Genomic DNA, 24,840 nt, shown 5'->3' on the forward strand with positions numbered 1-24,840 from the left:
TTTATTAGTTCTCCAGAAGTCCAAATAATTTCCTGAGGTGTTGCAGTGTAAAATGCTGCTGAGTGCAGGGTGGAAGAATGAGCTGGGGTTATGTATTGTAGATATAGTGAAACTGTTTTTCCTTACTGGGGAAGGCAAGGAGGAAAACTTTTAGCAGAGCTAAGAAATAGAATATTTTAGAGGAGGTAGTCTTACTAGCAAATAAAAGTAAACTCTGAGCACCTGAACAAAAGGGTCTATTTATGAAGATAAAATACTTTCTCCTTAATTTTCTGACTCTGGGGGAGCTGGAAGAAATAAAAGCAGCACCCTTTCCTCCATTTTTGTGTTGGAAAATATAATTGTTTCAGCACTGCACTTGTCAACCACCTCCTGTTCTTTTATGTCACAGTTCAAAAAAAAAAAAAAAGTGTGGCTGGGTTACTGATGTCTCATTAAATCACTGTCCAGGGTGACAGGCACCACAAGCATCAAAGTCTTAACCTGAATGTAGTTCTGCAGAGGAAAACCAGCCAGGGCTTGGCAAATGTGGACATCTCTCTGTAAGCCAGTTTTTGTGCTGCAGTGAAGAGGGCTGGGGCATGCCATGGGGTGGGTAGCAGCTGTGCTGTGAGGTGGAGTTGATAAAAACACTGTTCTTTTTCTTTTCCATTTCTTGTACATAACAGGCATACAATGCCAAGGGATAGAGGGATGCCAGGAATGTATGCCAATGCAGTACCCCTTGGAAGCTACGGGAGCCCATATGCCAGGCCACTTATGGGTGGGCAGCAGCAGATTCCAAAACTGTTGTCAAGTAAGTGGTTCTGCTTCCTACATGGCTCAGTTTGAAAAAAGCTCTCAGTTTCCTCTTTGTTGTGCTACACAGTTTGAAAGTGGATTCAGGCATCGCTTTTCATTAGCTTTGTGCTGCCCTTCTGTGTTAGGCTTCCTTGAGGAGATGCCTGTGGTGAAATGTACCAAAATGTATATCAGTATTGATGTCAATATCAGTCCAGGCTGGGGGATGATGAAATAGTGAGTGGCCCAGCAGAAACTGACTTGGGAATCCTGGTGGATGAAAAGCTGGGCATGAGCCAGCAATGTGCACTTGCAGCCCAGAAGGCCGATGGTATTGACAGAGGTGATTCTGCCACTCTGCTCTGAGGAGACCTCAACTGGAGTACTGCATCCAGCTGTGGGGCCTTCCCAACACAATAGGGTCCAGAGGAGGGCCACAAAGATGATCAGAGGGCTGGAGCAACTCTCCTACAAAGACAGCCTGAACAAATTGGGGCTGTTCATCCTTGATGTCCCTGGGTAGTCTGATGCAGTTGGAGGTGTCCCTGCTGGCTGCAGGGGGGTTGGACAAGATGACCTTTGAGTGTCCCTTTCAACTTGATGCAACCTGTGGATCTGTATTTATGTGCCTGTAAGTGGGATCTCATTTTGGATACTGCCCCCAGGATTCAAATACAGTTTGTTCTAAGGGTCCATAGTGTCTGTTTCCCAGGATGTACTCAGTATGTGGCTGAATCCCAACATCGCCAGCATCAGCAGACTTACTACAGACTTAGTGCTTTGTGTCTGGGGGATGCTGGCCACAGGAGAGAATTAATGCGTGATGCAAGGTGGCAGATCAGGAGGTATGGTAAGACTATCAAGGAAGAGTCCAGCAGAGGCTACAAAGATGATGAGGGGGGAGACTGGAGCATCTCTCTGCTGGTGAGAGACTGAAACACACGGCGATGCTGTGACAGAAGAGCTGTGATGGGTGCTGAGATGCCAGACAAAACTGAAACTGCTAATTCACAGTCCTGGGCTGGATTCTCCTTCCTCTGTAGGTGTTGCAACTCCAGACAGAGAGGTGGTAGGACATAGTCAGGGCTGCCACTGCTATTGGTCTGATGAATAAGGGGGTCACTGGAAGTGGCAAGATAAATCCTGTGTGGCTTAAAGTGGAATTCTTCCTGGTGGAAAGGAATAGCTTGTGCAAAGGGTTCTCAAAAAAAGATGCTAGATGAGGCTCTTTGCTGTGAGTGGGAGCTGCATTTCTATAATGATGGGATTGAGACAGGAGGAAACTTGGCTAAACTGCCTGAAAAGGTGCTGTAAGGTGAGAAGCTCTTGCTGTTCAGCTGAATTCTTGCAATGTTGAATGATGAAAGTGTTTGAAGTTTAAACAGCTGACAGAGTTCCAACATTTGGTCAGATACAGAAGACCAGATTAGTCCATAGTGAAGCTGTCAGCCTTTTCCTACCTGGCTTGCACTTTTACTGTGAATAAATACTTTTGATGGCCACTGAATCAAACTTTTACTGGCCAGTCCCAAAGTAAATGAAGTGTGGTTGAGTAGTGGGTGCAGAAGCTTTATTGTAAGAGGAATCATACTGAAATGGAAAAATGGATCGAATATGAGAGCCTGGAGCTATTGGCTTTGATTAGAGGAAAACAAGTGCGATTTTAATACAAAAACAAAAAAAATATGATCTAAAAAGGAAGAGTGTGGGGAATGGGAAGGCAGAGCCATCAGAGGGGCATCACATTTTTCATTAATCTCCAAAAAGAGAAAGTCTGTGTGGTTTTGATGTGAGAAAATCTGTTTGTGAGCCCACTATTCAAGTCCTTTGAAACTCCAATCTTGGCACTTTGTGGAAAATACTTATTTCAAAGCAGTTTTCTCTGCCTGATGTACATGGAGCTGAATTTTCCAATTAGGTGCTTAGAAACCTCTCATCCTTGTGGCATCTGAGCACCTTGTGTTGTATAGGAGGCACTCCACATGCAAATATGCCCCAGTGCCATCATTCTTTCAAATTGAGGAGGCTTGAATCCACTGATCAATATGAAATCCCAGGCCATCTGTTGGCCTTGGAAGTACTGTCTGGTGGCTTTCTTCCACGTATCCCTCACCCTCAGATTGCCTCAGGCATCTCCAGTTGCTGTTCTCCAGGTGTGCCTGGCAAAGCTTGAACACAAGGCTTTGGGTTGGGGTTTTTTTCTCCCCCTTGCCGCTCTCCTTTATGCTGCTTTTTCCATTAGACAGAGTCTGATTGTGTGCTTTCCTGTTCATGAAGCAAAAAAGAGGTGCCAGGTCAGCCTGCTGGTCCCTCCAGCCACCACCAGCAGTTATCCTGCAAAAGGCTTATTTGGATTGCAGGGGTTGTGTGCCTGCTGTTGCTCTCCAAAGCTGTTCATCCCACATGAAGCTGGTTCCTGGCACTCTCCATTTTTGAGTTAGACCACAGTGCAACAGGCTGCAAATGTCTTCTTTGTCACTTAATTTTTTTTTCCTTCTCCTCTAACATACCAGATTAGTTTTAGACTCTAGTTATCTTCTGAGTTAAACTGACTGCATTGTGAAGTCTTGACAACAAACAGCAGCAGCAACAGACTCAGTGCCAAGTGGCCGTGTGTGTCTTAACCCCTCTCTTTACCAGGCAGAGACCCTTGTTCATGGATTCATAGAATGGTTTGGGCTGGAAGGGACCTTAAAGATCTTCTGGTTCTGACCCCCCTGCTATGGCTAGGGACACCTTCCACTAGACCAAGTTGCTCAGGGCCTCATGCAACCTGGCCATGAACACTTCCAGGAAAGGGGTATCCTTCTATAGATATAGAGAGATATGATAGAATGAGAGGGAATGGATTGAAGCTTGAGGAGGGCAGATTTAGACTGGATTAGAAAAGAAATCCTTTCCAGTGAGGGTGGTGAGACACTAGAACAGGTTTCTCAGGGGGGTCATGGATTCCCCCTCTCCAGAGGTGTTCAAAGCCAGGCTGGATGAAGCCTTGAGCAACTTGGTCTAGTAGAAGGTATCCCTGCCCATGGTAGGGTGGTTGGAACTAGATGATCTTCAAGATCCCTTCCAGCCCAAACCAAACAGTGTGTTTGCTCTGATGGAAATTGAGGTCACAATTGAGCCACTTTCACCTGGTGTCTAGAAGTACTGAAAGGTGTTCCTAGATCTGACAGCACAACTCTCTTCTTGCCTTTTGTAGTTCTTCAGTTCAAGCACAAATGTCTCTGTCAAATCACAGATCTCTTCAACTGGAAAACAAATTTGTAATGAGAAGGCCTATACTGAGTTTTCTTAATGGTCCAGGTTAGCTCATGTGTCAAAGTTGCCTTCATCAGCTGTATAGTTGAGAGAGCAGCTGTTTGGTGTGGCATAATTGGGTTGGGAAATGTCTGGACCCCACCATCCTGAAGAACTTAAAGCTGATGTGGTTCGAATTCCCCCATTTTGGGGGATAGGTGCAGAACAACTTTCCCTTTTACAGATGATGTTTTTATATGGATGATGAAGTAAAATTAGACTCTAGAAGGGCAATGCGGTCAACCCAAGTGCCATCTCGCCCTCAAGAGCCTGCTGTGGGTGTTCCTTACTGTTGTTCTCTCATTTGACTTTGATGTTACAATTTTCAGCTGATGAATAATTGTCTGTGCTGATAACTTGGGGAGTCAAGTGCGGTGTGGCAGCACTCTGTGAAGGGCGGGTTTGGGTTCTGCAGCACAGGAGATCTGATTTCTGACTTTTCATTCCAGTCAGTAAACTTGTCAATTAGCTGCATTTGAAAAAATGATTTTGATTAGTGCAATCAGTAAACACAAAAATCTCTTCCTTTGATTGCCACACTGATTAGATAAATTGTTACTTGAGGAGCTGCTACAGAAAGCAGTTTATTTGGCCTTATAAGTCTATATGCCTATATAGAAATGCCCAAGTTTTGAAGACTGAAGAAAATATTAATTGTCATTTCTTCTCATGATTTCTTTTGGTCCCTTTTTGAAGTGCAATTCACTGCTTCAAGCTTTTTCCCTTCAAAGATTGTTCTCTGTCAGAGCCATAGAAATGAATAGTAATAAGGTGGCTTTAAATGTTTTGGTGATGATTTCATTAACTCTTTTCATAAACTGTTCCCCAGAGCGGCAAAAAAAGATGTGGTTACAGCAAGAGAGCTGGGTCCTTTCTTTTTCAGCTGCAAAGAAAGTGATTAAGTAGTACACATGTTTTTAACTAGCCCTTTAAGCAGGGGTCTGTGTGAATGGGGAATGTTCTACCAGGGTGAGACCAGGATCATCTCCCTGGGTTTCTCACTAGAGCACTCTCTGCCCTTGGCAGTGGAATGGAAAACGTGGTCATAAACTTAAATTGAAGTGTGAAGCTCTGACCAGGGAGGTATTAGTCTGTGTAATTGTCCTGATACTTGGGGGTCTTGCCTAGCTCAGGCTGCACAGAGGACAGGGATGGAGGAAGCATCACCATTATTCTCCATGGAAAACAGAATGTTTTTATGGAAGTTTGTGTCTCCCAGCAAGCAAAAGGAGAACTGAGACAGGCTTAGGCAACCTGCACATCTGGTTGTGGTGACAGAGCAACCCAACACCAGTGTCTGCAGGTGTTTGGAGCTACAGATGGGAGAGGTTGTGAGCATCCCAGTTTGCTGATGATACCACTCTGGGAAGACTGGCTGACAAGATCAGAAGGCTGTGCTGCTGTCAGTACAGGTTGGGGGCTGACCTATTGGAGAGAACTCTCGAGAAAAAGGACCTGGGGGTCTAGGTAGACAACAAAATGAGCATGAGCCAGCAATGTGCCCTTGTGGCCAAGGAGGCTGATGGCATCCTGGGATGCATTCGGAGGAGCGTGGCCAGTAAAGTTGAAGGAGGTTCTCCTCCTCTGCACTGGTGAGGCCTCACCTGTACTACTGTGTCCGATTCTGGGCAACCCAGCTGAAGGCAGGACTAGAGGCCTGGGTTTTCTTGGTGCACTGATCTCATGTTCCAAAGCAAACCCACCGTCACTGAAGAAGGCACAGCCTGTTTGTGTGTGTAAAAGTCCTTGTGGTTGGCAGACTGAGAGTGCCACATACCCATCTTCAGTCCTTCTGACGCTTTAGACTGGTTTGGTGACAGTGCATGTGAAATAACCAGTTACACCTCATCATGAGCATCAGTTGGTGTCTTTATCTGTGTGTGTGTGTTTCACAGAATCACTGAATGCCAGGATGGAAGGGGCCCCAAGGATCATCTGGTCCAACCTTTCTAGATGATAGTGGAGTTTCAATGAGGTGGCCCAGCACCCTGTCAAGCAGGGTCTTGAAACTTTCCAATGGAGAGGAATTCACTGCTTCCCTTGGGAGATGATTCCTATCTCTAACTGTTCTCATGCTGAAATATTTTTCTCCTGGAGTCCCATCAGAATCTCCCCAGGAGTAACTAGTACCCATTACCCCTTTTCCATGTGACCCCTTGTAAAAAGGGAGTCTCCATCCTCCTGGTAGCCACCCTTTATGCATATTGGTCCATGGTAATAAGGTCTCCCCTAAGCCTTCTCTTCTTAAGGCTGAGAAGGCTCTGGGGAGACCTTAGAGCAGCCTTCTATTACCTGAAAGGGCTCTACAAGAAAGCTGGGAAAGGACTTTTTGCAAGGGCTTCTTGTGAGGGCAGATTTAGACTGGATATTACAGAAGAAATTCTTTCCAGTGAGGGTGGTGAAACACTGGAACAGGTTGCCCAGGGAGGTCATGGATGCCCATGGAGGTGTTCAAGGTCAGGTTGCATGAGGCCTGGGCTGGTGGAAGGTGTCCCTACCCATAGCAGGGAGGTTGGAACTAGATGATCTTTAAGGTCCCTTCCAACCCAGTTCTCACAGCCTTTCCTCATATGGCAGAGAGCTGTACATGTTGGTGGGGGGGAGGTATACATGGTCACTATAAATTAAATGTAGCTCAGTCTGTTGCTGGGCTGAATTAGCTCTGCCCAGAGGAAGCCTGGGTGGGAATGAGGAGCTGCTGGGGATCAGAATTTGTTTCCCCTGACTAAAGGGTGTTCTCTTCAGCGGGGTCTGCTTGCACCCTCCCCTCACACTCAAGTGCTGCCCTCAAAGGTTTCTGTTGGGCTCAGACGGTTTCAGCCTGCAGACAATCCATCCAGAGTTAGGAGAGAGGCACAGATTTTCCCTCCTCTTTTTTTTTTTCCTTTCCCCTTTTCTTTCAATTTTTTGCAAAGCTTTAGTGTGCTTGAAATGTTGGCAGTTTAACAGGCTGCTGCTGTCCCATCGCAGTGCATCCATTAGACAACTTCTGGAACCAGCTGTTGAAATTAGGTCACACTTAAACACCATTGAGAAGAATCAAAGGTGTCACTGAAACTGAAGCTTTTGATTGATGCACAATTTGAGTGTTGTGGACTGACCAGGGAGCTATTGATTAGCTGTTTCTTTTATCCTGTTTACTGACCACAGTTTATTTAGAAGAACAACAACCCTTTAATTGCGTGGCCTGTTTAAAGCAACCTTGTTACTGCTGCATCTTTGCAAGGAGTTAATTTGGGTAGGAGAAACAATTGAGAAGTGGGTGGTCCTCCTCACTGCAGTTTCTTACAACTGCAGGGCTGAATCTCTGGCCAAGTTCTTAGCCAGAAAGGCTTTAATGCAGTCTGGTGACAGGTCTTGAAGACCATTAATAGCTTTATTAGTATTGTTGTTAGTATTACTATTGTTATTGTTACTATTATTAGTACTACTATTATTATTGCTATGATTACTATTACTACTATGATTACTATTATTATTTATTATTATTATATTTGTTTATTATTGTCTAAGTTGACTTTTAAAATATTTTTTTGCTCTCTTTAAATATAACCTGAACGTAGCTTTATACTTGCAGTCTGGTGACTGATCTCTGAGAGATCATTAATAGATTTATAACAATAAGAACAACTATGATGATGATAATAAATTGTTATATTTTATTGTTACATTATTATTGTCTAGGTTAATTTATTAATTTTTTTTTTTACTATCTTTAAATACAACCTGAATGTAACTTTATATTTGCAGTCTGGTGACTGATCTCTGAGAGATCATTAATAGTTTGGATTTTATTATCATAATCATTATTATTATTATTATTTTATTGTCACATTATTATTGTCTAGGTTAAACTTTGAAATATTTTTTTACTATTTTTAAGTGTAACCTGAATGTAACTTCATATTTGCAGCTGATAACTGATCTCAGAGATCATCAATAGCTTTCTTTAGTTAGTAATTATAAGGATGATGATAATATCTGTTGTTGTATTTTATTTATTGTTATTATCTCATAGGTCAACATGCATTTTTATTTACTGTCTTTAAATATAACTTGAATGTAACTTTATGCAATATAATTTATATTTATATATTATAGATAATATAATTGTATGACATTATACTTGTAACCTTTATATAAATATAACCTATTTTTTTATATAATGTCACTATAATTTATTTGAAGGTGAATGAAGTGTAACTGTTTGCTTTTATTACATGCTCTGATCATCTTTTTAGTTTGCTTTCTAGAATAACTCAGCCTAATCAGAGGAAAGCTTGCACATACTTGGAATAGTAATTATTTGTGGCTCAAACATGGTGTGTGGTGGTGATGACACAGTGGTGTGTGTATGTATCTATACTTTTTTGTACAGCATGGTGATGGATGAACCTGGAAGAAATATATATATTAAATGAAGTTTTCAGTTATTATGGTAACAGACATAGGTCTGCATTTTTAAAAACTCAAGAGAAGAGCCCAAGCACTAATCTGTGCTACTTGCAGCAATTAAAATCCATTCTTCTTCTAACTTGGAGCTTAGTAAAACAAACAAACAAAAAAAAGTTGCCTTTTTATTAATTAATCCTGAGCTTGCTGCTACTGATGACCACAGGGGCTCTATCGAAATCAGCAATGGTAATCCATGACTTGGTGAATTGTATTTGGTGGTGCATCCAGTTTGAGCTTTTCTATTTAAACCAAGTTCTCAGGCACCTCTAAGAGTAAGCAGAGCACAGATCTTTAAGGGTCCTTGCTCTTTTCTATGCTAACGTTTTGGTTTACCCTCTAGATCTTAGACCCCAGGAGGCATGGCGAGGTCCTACACCCTTGTTTCCACAGAGCCCACAAAGGTAAGGAGGGATGAAGTTGGGTAAAACATGGTCAGGAGGATGTATGTGGTTCTGCCAAGCTTCACAACTGGGTTTTTTCCTTGGAGTTATTGCATTTAGGGTTTTTTCCCCTCTTTGTTTTTGTTTGTTTAGTTTTTTTTTTCTCTTTGTTTTTGGTCATGGCTTTTGGTTTGGTTGGGTTTTGTTCTTTGGTTTTGGTTCTTTGTTGGGGGCTTTTTCCCTCTTTGTTTTTGGTTGGTTGGGTTTTTTTCCCTCTTTGTTTTTGGTTGGTTGGGTTTTTTTCCCCTCTTTGTTTTCGGTTGGTTGAGTTTTTTCCCCCTCTTTGTTTTTGGTTGTTTCAGGGGTTATTCCTGTTTGGTTTTGTTGGTTTGTTTTGGTTTGTTTTTTCCACCCACCCTCCCTTCTCCCCCCCTCTTGTTTTTGGTTGTTTTTTTTTTTCCTCTGGTTTTTGGTTGGGGATTTTCTCTCTTTTTTTTTTCCTCTCCTTTTTTTTTCTTTGAGTTTTTTCTTCTTTTATCTTTTTAAATCTTTTTTTCCCTTTGGTGTTTTTCTCTGCCCTCCCCCCCTTTTCCTTTTTTTTTCTCCTGCTTTTTTCTCTTTTGTTTTGAACTTTGTTGTTTAAATTTATTGCAATCGCACTGTCCAGCAGGTGTTTAAAGTTAATTAATGTCCATGATTTATTTATGTTTTGTGAGTGCACTATGTTTATCCCTTAAAAGGCTTGAGTACTTTGTATTAAAAAAAAAAAAAGACAAAAACACTTTCCATTAAAACTCGGACTTCAAAATTAACTTTACTGTTGGTGCTTTGGTATCGTTCTTGGTTCTTTGGCCTTTATCTTATTGAAGCTTTTGAGATACTATGAAATTGAACACAGAGAGCTTAAAACTGCATTAGATTTTTGGACAGGCTAAACAAATTTCTTTTTAGGAGGGCTGTGGAGCTTAATGAGGCATAACTAATGGTGTTCCACTTTTATCATTTCTGTGCCGCAACTACAGCATTAGTACAGACCAGCCATTGATTCTTGCTACAAACCTCTTGAAGTCCTAATCAGCTTCTTTGGTACAAGTTTTTCAGGCCTGACAAGCCTATTGTAGGGCAGTGTCACTGTAGGTCAGTAGTTATTAGTTGCCACTGAAAACAGTTTCTTTAACTACTTAAGACTGAACTGAATTAAATGCAGAAGGGACTCAGGGAAGGATTATGGAATCTGCAGTGCAATAAGTGCCATCGAATAGAAGGAATGTGACATGGTTTGATAATAAGGGATGTTTTACGTGCCTTCCTTCATTGAGAGGTTGTACATCCTTAAGTCAGATGGACTTTATACCTGGGAAAGCCATGAATAATGATATTTATTTATATTTATGGAGGAAGGAGAGCCTGTTGTGAGATCTTGGAAGTTTCTCTTCTGAGGCACAGGGGGTTTTTTTACCTTTTTTTTTTTTTTTTCTTTCCTTGGTTTTATTTGCGAATGTTAACCATTGAGAATATGAGCTTTGGGAGAATTTATTGAGCTCTCTGGAGGTTCCATGGCAACCATTTTGATCCCTATTGAAATAAGTCCAGCTTCCTTATCCTGTGCCACATCAAGGTGGGATATTGCATTAGAAATTCATCTTGCATTACAAACTTTAATGTGACTTTGTCCGTGGGAGTTGCTATTCCCATATCTTTAAACTCAATTTATATAGCACTATTTCTTTGTGAAATACTGCTGCAGGGCTGGAACTGGTCATTATTTTTGCAGTGCTATTCTTGAATCATTTTTACCAGGCTGTTTAGTTTTGCTGAGCAGAAGAGTTTATCAATTCACATACAAATAACTTCTTTCAGCCAGGAATTCTGTTTATTTCTCACTTAAAATACACATTTATTTGTTTTTGTATTTGCTAATTAACTGTCTCTCAAGTCAGAATTGTATCACAAGATTAGCACTGGTATTTTTAGAAGTGAGCACACACTGTCCAGGTACTTCAGATCGTTTTTGCAGGTGGATGGTGTTTGTCATTCTATCTAACCTGTCCAGTGTGCTGCTGGTGTTGCAGGAGTGGCATTATTATTCAGCTCCCAAACTTGAGGAAGTGAGTGTCCCTTGAGGTGACTTTAAATCGAAGATGTATCACCTTCACCTAGGAGATAGACTTTAGAGAGCTTTGAGAATGCCGTTGGAGCTTTTGAGTGACAACAATGTGTTTACAACACTGCCTCTCTCTGGTGCTCTGTTACGGTTCTGACTGTGAAAATCACTAACTTGCCAGTTCTCAGCAATTTTGTTGTGTTCTTGGAAGATGTTTGGTTTGGGAAACCAATCAGCAGATGCTCAGGGCTGGTGTTGAGTTAGTGGCCATACAGAGATAAGAATCATTAAAATCATAGAATTGTTTTGATTGGAAAAGACCTTTAAGGTCATGAAGTCATCAGCCTAGGACAACCATGGCCATTAAACCATGTCGTCATGTGGCATGTCCGCACATTTCTTGAACACCTCCAAGGATGGTGATCATTGAGTCCAACCATTCTCTAACTCTGCCAAGTCTGATGCTAAACCATGGTCCTCAGCACCGTATTTCTGTGTCTTTGAAACATCTCCAGGGGTAGGGATTCAGCCACCTCCCTGGACAGCATGTTCCAGTGTTTTGAGAACCCTTTCAGTGAAGAAGTTTCTCCTGGTATCAAACTTAGACCTCCCCTGGTGCAACATGGAGACTTGACAAAAGTTTAAACAGAAGCAGAAAGAGGTTTGGTTCACAGTGAAATGTGTAAAACTGTTGACCTGAAATCTCATCCAGGAGGTTTTCAGTTTCCCAGTTAATTCCCTGGGCACTGTGAGTGTTGTGCTACCCCCTGGGCTGTCCTTGCTTGCTGATGCAGCTCCAGGAGCAACAAGCAGCAGAGAATTTCTGCTGTCCATCACCTCTGCTGCTGAGAAGAAAGGAATTAAGAGAGGGGCCACCCCCTGCTCCAGCCTTTTCAAATGAAGTGGGTTGCAAGAGGCTGCAATACCCTTGATTTGCGACATCAAGCAAGGGATAACCAAAGAGCCCTGTCCCTTTTGTTTAACCTGCTCATGGGAGAGATTTCCAAATAGCCTGAGGTTGCAGCACAGAAATGTTTTGCTGTGTTAAGTTTCCTGAAGCTGTTTTAGCTACCCCTGCTTTAGTTTGATCATAAGTTATTGTAACTCTGGATAGTGCATTTGAGTAACTCTGCCAATGTGTGAGCTCCTGTGATGTTCCAAGTGGCACAGCTCTTTTGTCACCCACAAGACCTAGCAAATCTCCACCCTCAGGTGATTTGCATCACCAGTTAATAGTGGCATTAGATGAACATGAAGTCAAGTGCTGTGAGGACTTGAATTTCCTGATTGCTATTTGACAGGCAAAAATCTGAACTATCTGATTTTATCCTCTAGAATATGTAGGGGTTCTGGCTGAAAATCACCATCTTCATTCTTTCACATGTCCTTGAAGCAAAAACTGCCCCAACATTGTAGTGGTGTTGCTGTTAATGTGTTTGAATTGTTGTGGTTGGAAAAGACCTCTAAGATCATTGAGCCCAACCATTGACCCTAACACCACCACCATGGCCATTAAACCATGCCCCAAAGTGCCATGTCCACACATTTCTTGAATACCTCCAAGGACAGTGGCACCACCTCCTCCCTCGTTAACCTACTCCTACCTCCCTGGTTAATCTATTCCTAACTAGCACTTTATTAAAATAAGAAGTTGAAATGTTTGCCAAGTGCTTATTGATGCCAAATGAAATTTGTGTGGAACTCTCCCATTCCAGGCATGTAGGAAGTGTTGGCCTGTGGTCATTAGTCACTGACGGTGTTTATCACAAGCAGACTTACAGAGACAGTTGCTGTTGATGGAAGTCCTAGAGCTGAAGTAATTTAGATAATTTCCTGAGGTTTTCCTCAAGGCTGAGCAGTGTATTCTCACTGGAGGAGGATGCTGTTGTCTGGGAGTAATGGGAAGAGAAAAAGTTAGTCCTCAAAGGAATATCATACTTAGAATACTGATTCTTGAATGTTTAGTCCCTGAAAATGTAATATGCTCTTACTGTAAATCCAGTATTGCTCCTTCTAAGCAGTCATCTGGATAACATTGTTCATTACTAGGCATACCTCTGAAGCTGAAATTTAAAACCACACAGTTCAGTGTCACCACTGTTCAGATTTAGTACACTGACTGCAGAGCTCATTTATCAGTTGAATGCTTATCAGGTAAAGCTCATTCTTTTATAGCTAGGAATGAAGCTATTTCCTTTCTAGAGATGAGAGGAGTCTCCATTGCCTTTCTGTATCACAGAATCATAGAATGGTTTGGGTTGGAAGGATCCACCAAAGGTTACCTAGTTCAACCTTCACTGCAGTCAGCAGAGACATCCTCTGCTAGATCAGGTTGCTCAGATTCTTGTCCAGCCTGACCTTGAATAGCTCCAGGGATGGGGCCTTTGGCAACCTGTTCAGTAAGTTCAGGTATGTCCTTAATCTGACCAGGTCAAGCAGCTTCAGTGTGAAACCAAAGGCCATTTGCATCCAAACCCAGAAAGCCTTCAACTCCAAAATGCCCCTTTGCATTCATTTTCATTTTTACCTGCTTTGATTCTGATTTTGCCTCTGTCCCAGCTGGCAAAGTGTGTTTAACCGTCTTCTGTCTCCCACCACCATTTCCTCAGTTGCTCAAAGCTAAGTTTGCCCAACAGCTGGTGAATCCTCCCTTGCTCATAAAAGTCCTCCATCCTTCCTGTGTGTTTGAAAGAACCTCTCTCAGTTTCTGGGCAGGGTTACTCCTCCGAGGCTGAAATCCCACCATATCAATCCAGCAAATCTAGGCAGTAACTTCCAGTTCAGCTGTGCCGCAGGTAGAAATGAGCTGCAGTGCTCATGCTCTCTGCTGTTTCCTGTCTCTCAGCAGGCTGGCTGCACACCCTTCAGCTGATTCTCTCTTAAACAGGGGTCAGAGAAGATTAACTGTCTCAACTATCCAGTGTGGGGTTTTTTTTTTTTAATCCCTTTACAACAATATATTGTACTGAAAAAAACATAACTGCTAGGATTTTGTCAGGAATTGTGCACTCAGCTGTGCTCAGATTTAAAGACTATATCATGGCAATATCATTTTTCTGAATATTTTTAATCAAACAATGATTTGCTGCATTATACCTGTTGCTTTTATAATTGTAACCTTAGAATAGGTGCTTGAAGGCAATTAAAACATTTCTTGCTGTCAGTAATCTGGGATGGCAAACTAGGTTATAATGGATGTTGAATTTACGTTCCCATCTAAACTGTACACCAAATGTCAGTCAGTCCATGCCAATTAGTGCTTATGTTGCTAGGTCACCATGGTCAATTGAAAACAGCATCAATAGAACTTGAAAAGGTTTCTTCCCGATCAGACCTTCTGACATATTGAGCAGAATAATGGATGGGAAAAAGCAGCCAAGGCCCCTACCCTAGATTCAGAATACTCGCCGTAAGAATTCATTTGCAACCTGCAATTAACTAGAAAGAATGGACTCCCAGAAAGAGTCTGGACATTTAGAAAAGAAAGCCTCATTCTCCCCGTGTCCCACATGTTTACTCTGTGGATGGTGTGTTGCATTTAGCTAACTTGGTGATATCTGGGATTTAATCTGCCTTCACTGCCCAGTAAATTGGCAAATTTGTCCCTAAAATAAAAGAGGGATGGAATCCTTCCAAGGAATTTGGAAAGTTTCTGATGTGTAACACTGAATTTGCTGTCTGTGGTAGTACCTGGTTCTGTAGCTCTCCAGCTGTGGTGAAAGAAGCAGTAAGTAAATGTGGCCTTTTGGTCAGAGAATATTGTCCCCTCCCTGATTTCTCTCTCACAGCGTCACCACTGACAGCAGCACTGCAGGCAGGGGATGGGACCCTGTCTAACTCGGGGACGAATCAGATCGTTTATCATGCAAGACCCTAGAAATCTAGGGGGCTGTGGTGTGAAGCTGTCTCTGGGAGCTAAACGCATGCTGCAGTGTGTTTGTTTCTTCTTTGTGCAGAACTGCTGGGGCCACTCCTCTTCTTGCCTGGAACCGCATGCTGCAGTCCCCAAACCAGTACCCACCAAACCAGTACCAGGGGCTAGGTGGACCCATGGGTTACCCACAGAGACCTGAAGATCGGATGGACAGGGGAAGACAGGTATGGAGACACTGCCCCGTTTTGCATGTTTTCTTCTCCTCCTGATTCAGGCTTCCTTCATGTGTGGCTGTGAAGAGACACACGCAGCGTACGTTGGTATTCCTGAGCTGTTTTTAGCCCAGGACTGGTGTCATCAGGGAAAACATTGACAGATAAGCTTCCCAGCCCCTCCATGTGGCAAAAGACCTGTGCCATGACCGTGCCACCACTGCTTTCCATTTAAAACTAGATCAAGTGTGCTGCCAAGTGACAACACGCAGAGTAAACATTATCTGAAGGCAAGTATTTCAACCAGAGTCGTCCACTTCTGTGAGGAAACCTCTCAGCCACACTTTTTAGGGGTAGAAGGGTTTCTTCCTACTGTATAAAATGTAGGTTCTTAAACTTCATTAGTTTTCCTCTTCTAATATTTATTAGCTCTTAGCTGAAAAACTACTTAAATGCAAATGTTAGCTTCTGGTAGCCAGAGAAATAAACACATCTGTGAAAATAGCTTGGTGTGGTTAAATGAAAACAAGTGATGGTGATAAGAGAGCCTCATCCAAAATTAGAGGTGAATTTGTCATCAGTTCATGAAAATGCCACAGAATGAAAATGCTTCTTGAAAGCAGCAGAGGATTCTGCTTCTGTGATTGTTTGTGTGCGTGTGCTGCCAGTAAAAACATGATCTGCATGCCCTCTTCTACTAGGAATGCAAGTATTTACAGTGCTGTCTTATAGTTTAATGAGAAATTCAGGTATTTCTATTAAACTTCAAGTTATGTTGCTGTTTTGCTAAGTCAGAACTCTCCTGTGGGAAGGTTACTGACTACTAATGGGAAAAGAGGAGGAAAGAGTGCCCAGCTGCTTGGTATCAACACTATTTCCATGTCCTTTATGTGGAAACTAAGGCACAAGCTGGTAGAAATTCACATCCTGTTCAGCCCTCGTTCAGTACCTCTTATAAAAGCCCTCAAGCAAGTCACTTTTTAGTGTATGCTCTTAGTTTTCTGCACAGCCATTTGTACCTCCAGTACAGTCCAGTTTGAGGTTAGATTTCTGGGGCTGTTTCTCTGTGCTGTTGGCAGCAGAGTCGTTTCTGTGTGGGTATAAATTCCGTGTGTGCCTTGGATTGTTGCTTACACAGCAGAGGCTGTGCAGGTACAAGTCAAACTGTAGCATGTGTGAAAGCCTTCTTACAGCATTTTTAGCACTTCTCTGATTCTTTGTCTGTTTTCTGTGCAGAATGGGAGGCTCAGGTAGTGCTTATCCATCACAACCACTTCTGCACCACGACATTGTTTTGGTGCAGCAGTTTCGGGGGCAGCTAACACAATAAAAACATGCACTGGCAACCCAAAATTGGAAGAGAAGACCCTTTGGCCTTTGCAAGGAAGGGTTTTGCAGTGTCCTGTGCTTTCAGTGTCTGATTCAGGACTGCAGCCCAGCAGAAACAGCCTGTGAGCTGCTAATACCACTCTCAGCATTGTCTGCCGACAGCAGGATTACAGGGTGCTGCTGAAAAGCTCTATAGCCAGCAAGCAGTCTGCCCCAGTGCTCCCAACTCTTAAACCCTTGTTAGCAGCAGGGAGACTCCCTGATTCCACCCCCCAACTCCCAACCTCAAGCATTTTTAGTACAGTGGAGGCTTTTGAGGCTGAAGTAGGGACTGCCTGTAGCTCATTCTGTTGTCACATTGATGTTGCAGCAAGAAGCAGAGGGAAAAAGAGAGGCAAGTATGCCACTGTGCACACTTCCTCCAAGTATAGTAGGGAGGCTTGGCCAGTACAAACCTTTACAGGACTGGGTTTGACCATAAGCAGAACTAGACAGTGTGGGTTGTGATCACGTTAGCCTTAATGTCCCCATGAAGTGGGGAACAAAACTAAGAGTGGGGCTCAAATCCTGGCTGTGTTGCCCAGCTAGTCCCCAGTGTGTTGTTAAATATATTTCAGATTTGGATGAGGATTATTGATAGGATCAGTTTTCAAAACTCTTCCATTTTGTCTTGCACAGGTCTGCCCAAAGCACTGGAGACAAAGGGGTAAATGCATAGTGGCACTGATCAGGGGCTGCTGTAATGCGGAAAAATCAGCGGAGGACTTTGATACTGGGTGTTATTTGATGAGGGCTGGTAAATAGATGCTTGAAAGAAGTCTTGTCCTGCTGCTGTGTCCTAGGTGGTGCAGGTGTCCCTGCCCGTGGCAGGGGCATGGGGTTGGAATTAGATGATCTTCAAGGTCCCTTCCAACCCAAACCGTTCTGTGAATCTCTTTGCTATGCTTAAACTAGTCCATTCCTGACCTTAAATCTTCATGTGAGACAGCTACAGCTGGGATCCTGAGGGTGAACAGTGTGGGCTCAAGGAGGACACTCTCTGTTAGTTCACCTTTGGAAAGCCATCTCATAACTGGAGTGGTCTCAGAGCATCACACACATCTCCAAGCCTGGCAGGGACAGGAAGCCTCTACCCTTGCAGCTCTCTGGCTCTTTGCCACCTGGATGGTTAAAGAGGAGCTGTGGTAACAGCACAGTCTTTAATTCACCTCTCACTGGCATGAGGCATATCTGCTGGATCATGAAACCAAGTTAAAAGGGGGTGGTGGTGATATTTTCATGTGTGTTCACATCCCTGATGGTTATTAAGGACAAATCTTTCAGATCAAGTAGATTTTCTTCCTTTAAAATTGTCCTTTGCAGTTCTGTTGCTTTCTAACTGTTTGTTGTCTCTCTTTTCAGTTTGTTTGTTTGTTTTGGGATTGGGATTTGGGTTTTGTTTATTTTTAAATGAGTTTTCCAATGTCATTATTTCCTGGGGGCTGACAGCACTGGAGTAAAATTAGAAGCTACCTTAAAGGGTTTAGGATGCCAAACCAATAATTGAATTTTGCGTTGCTGCCTGTAAATTTCAAAGCTTTAAAGCCTTGAAAAGGGATTCAAGTGGAAGTGGTGACACATAGCAGCATAAATAATTATCTTTGGTCCCTTTCACCTCTGAATTCTTTTTTTTACAGCATAGAGAACATGGTCTGAAGAGGTTAATAAACACACTGCTACAAAGTGCTTACAAAATTAATGCAACTGCCATGGATATGGGCTGTTCTCTGGGAGTGGGTGTTTGGTCCAGAGAACTGAAGAATAAACTTCATCCTCTTAGGACGTTTTTTTTCTTTCAGTCCGTTGTAACATGCAGCCCAATGTCCAGATCAATGTCTCGTGCAGCTCTCACGTCTCTCACCATGCAGGGATTGCTGATACTTTGGTAACAGAATTGTTTGGTGGGTTTTTGTTGTTTTTTTTTTTTCCCAAAGGATGTAGGTAGTCAATTTGTTTCCTTTTTTTTTTTTTTTTTTTTTGATTGATAGCAATCAAACCTGAAACCAAGCATAAAGAAAAACTCAGAAGCACTTTTTAGGTTGCCTGACATGAGCAGGCTGAAGCGAAGCTTCCCCATCAAAGGTTTACTCACTTTCAGCCCCCTTAGGACAGGGCAAAGATGGATTTCTCCCTGAAAGAAATAAAAGGAAGCCACTCTTCCCCTACCCACCAAAATATAAACCTCCAAGTAAGCAGCAGACAAAGCCCTAGAGCCATCCCATTTAATTAACTGCTTGGTGGCTGCAGTCTAGCCCATTTTGAATTCATTTTAAATGTTTATGGGGGCTCTGTGAAATTTTCTGACAGATGTCTTTTTCACTGGGTAGTTGATGAACTTAAACACAAGACTATAGCTACCAGGGAGTGATCTCCAGGATGAGATTTGGGCATTCTTTTACCTGTGATTTAAAATGAGTGCTGCAAGATGCTTGCTTCTGTAACAAATGTTTTGCTACAGAAAATTTTTTTTTTTAATTCTTCAAATATTAATCTGTAATAAATATATGTGCCTGCCTTTAGCTTAAAACTAAAAGAAAAAGCTGCTAGTGGAGGGAAATTAATTTTTTCCCTCAAAAAAAAAAAAGAAAATAATAGAGATGATTAATCCTACTAAAAGCATGCAGGCATTGTACATCTCACAGCGATATTCCAGTCCACAAAAATGACTTTTCCCTTATTACTCTGGCTGAAGTGTGTGTGTGTTTATGTGCTGCCAAGTCTGTGTTTCTGTGGGAATTAAGAATTTTCTACTCAGATCTGCTCTTCAGGTGTGGCTGTGTACATACATAGATATTTGGCTTTATTATTTCATACCTCTCTGCTTCCCGCATGCTGGAAGCAGGGAACACACAGAAACGTTGCAGTTTGGACCTTAACTCATCCCCCTCAGCTCTGTCTTTTGGTGGATTTAGTTCTGGTTTGCAGGTGTGGCTCCTCTGCCCTGGTACAGCTGGGAGCTGGGGATGGAACTGCTCTCCTTCAGCAGGAGGTTACAGCCTGTGTTTCGAGAGAGGGGCTGCAAACACCACCTGGAGGGGGTCAGCCCCTGCCCGTGGTCCCATCTTGCACGAAGGGTGCATTGTTCCGTTTTCGTGTGGTGCCTGCAGCTCCCTCAAATTGTTTACTGTGATGTTAATCCAAAAAATAAACGCTGGCTTTTGTTTCTTTGCAGGCATACAGCCCTGGGAGGCCCTACCCTCTGCCACCTCCCTCAGGAAGATACAGCTGGAATTAGCTCCTCTTGGGTTTTGTTGGTTTTGGTTTTGTTTTTTTTTTTTGGGGGGGGTGATGTTTGTTTTTTAAGTATAGAAAATATCTGAGCGTTTTATTTTTTGTTCTTTTATTATTTGGGGGAGAAGACAAAAAAAAAACAAAACTGATGAAATCATTAAAAAATAATCCCTGTAGTTTTTAAATCCTGATACCTGTTTTAAATGTGCACATTTCTTACTGATTATTCTTTCCAGGGGGGGAAGGTTATGTGGCTTGGTAAAGAGCGTACCGCAAAATCCGAGTCAGCTACGACTCACTGCTTTGCCCACGAGGCAGTTGGGGAGGCAGGAGTGCTGCTCTGTCTTTACTACGTGTGCAAGCTGTGCTGAGCTCCAAACATCCTTTCCTTCACCCAGAAGAGAGCCCAGAAACAGAGAGAGTTGGAAAGAACACCTCGAAAGGGGATTTTAGCAACTCTCGGGGCTGGCCCAGCAGACAGCCTGCGGAGCACAGTGTGTACGGACACGCTGTCAGTGTTCCTGCTCGGATGCTCCCTTGGATTCCTCAGAGAGAGGAGATGATTTTGGACTCTGAAGCAAAGCATTTTGACTTTTCTAACTGGTGCCTGTTTTTGACTTGGTTTCTTGTCCTTGTAAGATAAGCAGGGGAGGTGTGTTTTGTCTGGTTTGATATATAATTTAAAGCAGCTGTGGAGTACAGAGTTTCCATTCCTTTTTAGCCCTCTTTCTAGGGATTTTTTTTTCCTGTGCCAGTGTACCAAATCAGTAAATATTTTTATTTGCTTTATAAAAAGTGGACTTTGAAATTCTGACCCAGTATCAAGTGCTTTATTTCCATCCCTCCTCCAAAACATCTTCTACCTGTGTACATGCATTTCTGTTAATTTCTTGGCGATTCATCCCACCCAGTCTCTACAAACATATTTAAAATCTTTGTTAATCAAAAAAGAAAAAAAAAAAAGGCCAAACCCCTCAGGTGAAGGAGCAGTGCTGGACCCCCTTTCCTGTTGCTGCTAATGAAACCTCTTTTCCTTGTGCCACACTTGGACTTTTCCCTTAAGCACATCTCTATTTTATACATGGGTAAACTCCAGGGCTTGAGGAGGGAGGTTGCAAGGCATGGTGGTGTTTCAGCCCCTTCCTTCCAAGGCCCAGATGTTAATTGCTAGCAACTAGGAGGACCAGACTGAGGTAACCTTGGGAGAAAGAAATCATGAAACTGGATTCATTATTTTCAAGTGATTGAGGGTGGAGCAGACTCCTTCATTGTAATGCTAAGAGTTGCTGTCCTGCCTGAAGCTGGGAACTGCCATCAGCCCTTGCCAACAGCCTTCTCCCTTGGCTGGGGAAATCTTTGGGTCTCAAAAATAATTTTGCTTTTCCTGAGCAGGACAAAACATGGATTTTCATGCAAATGCAAGGATTTAGTGTGGGATTGGAGGAAGAAGCTGTCTGGCTCATCTTCATGCTCTTGAGGATGAACCTGGGGTGCTAGTGGGCTTTTTGTCCCTGCTCCCTGTGTTTGGGGGTGCAACAATAGGGCTGGGTAACCATTCTGAGGGGCTATAATGTGCTTGTTGCTGTAGAACCCCTCTGGCCCAGGCTGCAGATCATGAGCTGAAGCTGGCTGTTGCTCCCAAACAGAGCCTGTCCCCAGCCCTGGGACCCAGATCCTTAAAGCAAATGCTTGGAGCGCTGTGTTTGGCCGGGAGCTTTGGGTCCTCTGCTCCATCACAAAGGGCTGGGAAGCTGAGCCTGATTGTGGAGCATCACATCTCATTGAGGCCATCTGCAACTCCCTGCTCAGGCTACATCCCAGTGTACCCTAACACTCAGGGCCACTGGGATGTCTGAGGATGGTCCTTGGGAGCAGCATACCCGTGCAGCAGTTGTGAAGTGGCTCCATCTCTTTATGTGTGTTTTCCAGGCTGGAGCTGATCCTGGTGCTCTAGCAGGGTTTTCACGGTGGGAGTGGTGCTTACTCATCCCACTGGGCTCCCACCCTTCCCAAGGGTCACCCCCATCCTGCCATCCTCCTAGTGGGGAGAACCACGGGGATCCTTACACGTTGTCCCGGGAGGCTAACGGCCGAGGTCCCTCCCTTCCCTTTGCAGCCCCCGGGTTGTTCCCTGGGCTCAAAGAGCCTGAAATCCATTTTTTTTTTACACCCCAGAATCGTTCCTTCACAGCGTAGCCCAGATCTCGAGGCTGAGCAAGCTGGAGGGGTTGGGGTTCAGCAGATCCCCACCCTGAGGGTGACAGAAGCGGGAGGCAATGGAATGAAATCCTCTGGGAGGAGGTGGAAAAATGAGGGGTTTGGTGTTGACCAGGGGCAGTCAAAACGCATCCGTAGGTAGCAGGAGGCAGCTAACTCGTGAGAACAACGTTTCCTTTTATTGTTAAAAAAAAAGAAAACAAAACCAAAAAACAACAAACCTAACAAACCCAATTATTAATTAAAAAAAGAAAACAAACTGCCGAAAACTTCCGAGAAGTTTCCTCAGGGATTTCCTCCGGGATTTAACAGGGGAGGCGACAGACTTCGCCGCCCTCAATCATCCCGTCGCTTCCCGCCGCCGTTCCTCCCTCCTCTGCGAGGGGCCCGATCCCCCCCTTCTCCCGGCAAGGAACTGCTGTCCATCCCCGGAAATCCCGGGAATCTCCATCGTCTCTGCGTCTCTTCGGATGTTCAGCCAAACGCCGGCGTTAGCGGCCGGGGCGCGGGGCGCGCAGCATGTCCGTACACTCATTTACTAAGCAATATTTTAATGATAACGATAAAAACAGTTTTCCCCCTTAAATTTGCGTATCGGCGTCCGAGAACTCCTCTGCCAAAACTCCCTCCGCTGCTGCCAGCCTTGGATTTGGTTTATTTTGGTTTATTTTCTTGCTCCGGCCGCTCCCCGTCCTCCAAAAGGCAGCGGCCGCTGGCCCCGCTCGCCGCCTCCTCAACCTTGAGTTACAATTCAATTTACCTTCAATCAAATAATAATGAAATTGCACTTCAAGGGCACCTTATAAAATTAATTCTGCTGAGATAAGTTGCACTTCAGAAGATTTATTGTTCGCGTTCAATGGGACTGTAAGGTATACGGGATCCCGCCTGCCTCTGGATTTGGCTGCCCGCAGGAGAGTTGAGGCCAGACCGGGCCGCCCCCGGGCCCCCCACTGGATCCTCCTGGCTCTTCCCACACCCCGATGCCGCGGCCGGACGCCCCATCGCGACGGCTTTCCCGGGCGAGCCTCCGCACATTGGCAGGAAGGGACACGGAACCACGGACACGTGTGTGCATACACGCACACATGCACACGCACATGCACGCCCATGCACACACCTACACACACACGAAAGTAGCGGCGCAGCCCCACGCCCACGCCTGGCCACGCTCCCATGCAGCGGCTCTGCCTTTGCGTCCAAGTTTCAAAATAGCTCGGAAAGTAAAAAAAACCCCAACAAACAAAAGACCCACGAAGAGAGAGCCCAGAAGGCCGGAAGAGAAATGGGGGTGGGGCGCGGACGAGACGGAGACCCGCGGGCTGCCGTCGGGGCTCCCCGGAGGCACCTCACCGGGCCGGGTCAGGCGTCGGGACCAGTCCCGGCGGGCGAGGGTGACGCCGGGGCAGGGATGGGGGACACACGGACAGACAGATGGATTATTACCATGTCCTGCCGTAGAGCAGGTTGGGGCTGACCATGCCGCCGTTGTAGTCGACGCCGGTCGAGTCCATTTGGGCCAGGGTGGGCACCTGGCCGTGCAGCGCCGGCGGGCTGGGCGAGAGCTCCTCCATGTCGGCCGCTTGCCCCAGCGAGCCGGGATGCGGGTGGGCAGCGGCGGTGGCGGCGGTGGCGGGCAGCGACCCGGCCGAAGAGGGGGGCGGAGGTGGGGGGGCGGGCTGCCCCGGGGCCGGGGTGCCTGTGCCCGGTGGCGGGCAGGGTTTGCCGTCCTTCACTAGCACGGGTACGGCTACGCGGCGCGGAGAGTGCTGCTGGCAGAGGCCACCGCTGCCGTCGGGGTGCAGCTGCTGGGCGGCCGCCTTGTCCTTGGCCTGGCGTTTCATCTTGTAGCGATGGTTCTGGAACCAGATCTTCACCTGGGTGGGAGTGAGGTGGATCAGGCTGGCCAGATGCTCCCGCTCCGGCGCCGACAGGTATTTCTGCTGCTTGAAGCGCCGCTCCAGCTCGTAGACCTGCGCCTGGGAGAAGAGCACCCTCCGCTTCCTCCGTGGGGCCGTGTGAAGCGGCACGATGGCCTTGGCACCCTCGGCGATGCCGCTCAGGCCGCCCATCCCGGCCACGTTCATCCCCGCCGACGGGCCCATGAACCTGGAGACTTAATGGAACAAACATCTCAGTGTCGGCTGCTGCCCCGTCGGGTCCAGCGGTTTCCCCACCCTCCCCTGGCCCACCTCTCACTCGCTGCCCCTTGCCCGCACTTACTGCTGGAATAGCGAGGGTCGCCGCCGGCTCCGTACCAGCCGCCGCCCGCCGCCGCTCCGCTGCGCATCCCCTCGGGGTAGGCGGGCAGCTCACCCATATTGCCCAATCCGCCGTTGCAGTACCCCCCGACGGCACCGTGCGAGAACTGGGAGACGCCGTGGGGCATATGGTAAGCGGTTGCCCCGGTGGGACCGGCCATGACGTGCTGTGGGACGGCTGCGGCTGCGGCCGGGGGCACCGGCGGCTGGCGGTAGGGCCCGAGGGGCGCTCCCAACCCGCCCGCCCCGTCCATGCCACCGAACTTCTTGTAGCTCTCCTCCATCGGGCTCAGGATGTCGGTCACCGAGAAGGGCGTCGTGTGCTTGGGGCTCAGCGACATGGCGCGGCGGGGAGGGACGGGCCGGGATGGGGGGGCCGGGGCCGGGGCCGGGCGATGCCGCCGGCACCGGCGAGCCGTCCGCGGGCTAGGCGCGGCACGGCGGCCACCAGCCCCGGCCGCCGGTATCTCGCCGTTTCTTTTAGCCCGGCGCCGGGTTTACGCCAGACACGGGGGGGCGGAGCAAGCAGGACCGGCGGGGGAGAGCGGCGGCGGGCAGCCCCGTCCCCTCCCCGCCTCCCGCCACCCTCGCCGGCCCCCTCCTCCCCGGCCATTGTCCTGCGCCCGCCGGACGCCTCTTAAGCCCGGCCGGCCCGGGG

The 24,840-nt window shown here is 45.6% G+C and overlaps 2 protein-coding genes across 3 annotated transcripts in view; one reads left to right on the forward strand and one right to left on the reverse strand.

Moving 5' to 3' along the window:
• Positions 1-19,751, forward strand: part of XRN2 (5'-3' exoribonuclease 2) — a 60,261-nt gene extending 40,510 nt beyond the window's left edge. The window contains exons 27-31 of the mRNA XM_054383434.1: positions 669-796; positions 8,876-8,926; positions 10,920-10,932; positions 14,976-15,117; positions 19,646-19,751. Coding sequence (XP_054239409.1) covers positions 669-796; positions 8,876-8,926; positions 10,920-10,932; positions 14,976-15,117; positions 19,646-19,708 — 397 coding nt within the window. The 3' untranslated portion in view covers positions 19,709-19,751. The remainder of the gene's footprint in view (positions 1-668; positions 797-8,875; positions 8,927-10,919; positions 10,933-14,975; positions 15,118-19,645) is intronic.
• A 3,612-nt stretch (positions 19,752-23,363) lies between these two features.
• Positions 23,364-24,526, reverse strand: NKX2-4 (NK2 homeobox 4). Of its 2 annotated transcripts, XM_054383654.1 has the most exons (3): positions 24,145-24,523; positions 23,556-24,037; positions 23,364-23,489 (listed from the first exon to the last, which is right to left on the reverse strand). In XM_054383654.1, exons 1-3 carry the CDS (start codon positions 24,521-24,523, stop codon positions 23,364-23,366), a joined length of 987 nt encoding a protein of 328 aa, XP_054239629.1. The 2 variants fall into 2 exon arrangements, with proteins under 2 accessions (XP_054239629.1, XP_054239630.1); XM_054383655.1 differs by having other exon boundaries at positions 23,364-24,037; positions 24,145-24,526.
• Positions 24,527-24,840: the final 314 nt, after the last annotated feature.

Source organism: Indicator indicator, chromosome 9, assembly GCF_027791375.1.
Source record: "Indicator indicator isolate 239-I01 chromosome 9, UM_Iind_1.1, whole genome shotgun sequence".
Classification (NCBI taxonomy): domain Eukaryota; kingdom Metazoa; phylum Chordata; class Aves; order Piciformes; family Indicatoridae; genus Indicator; species Indicator indicator.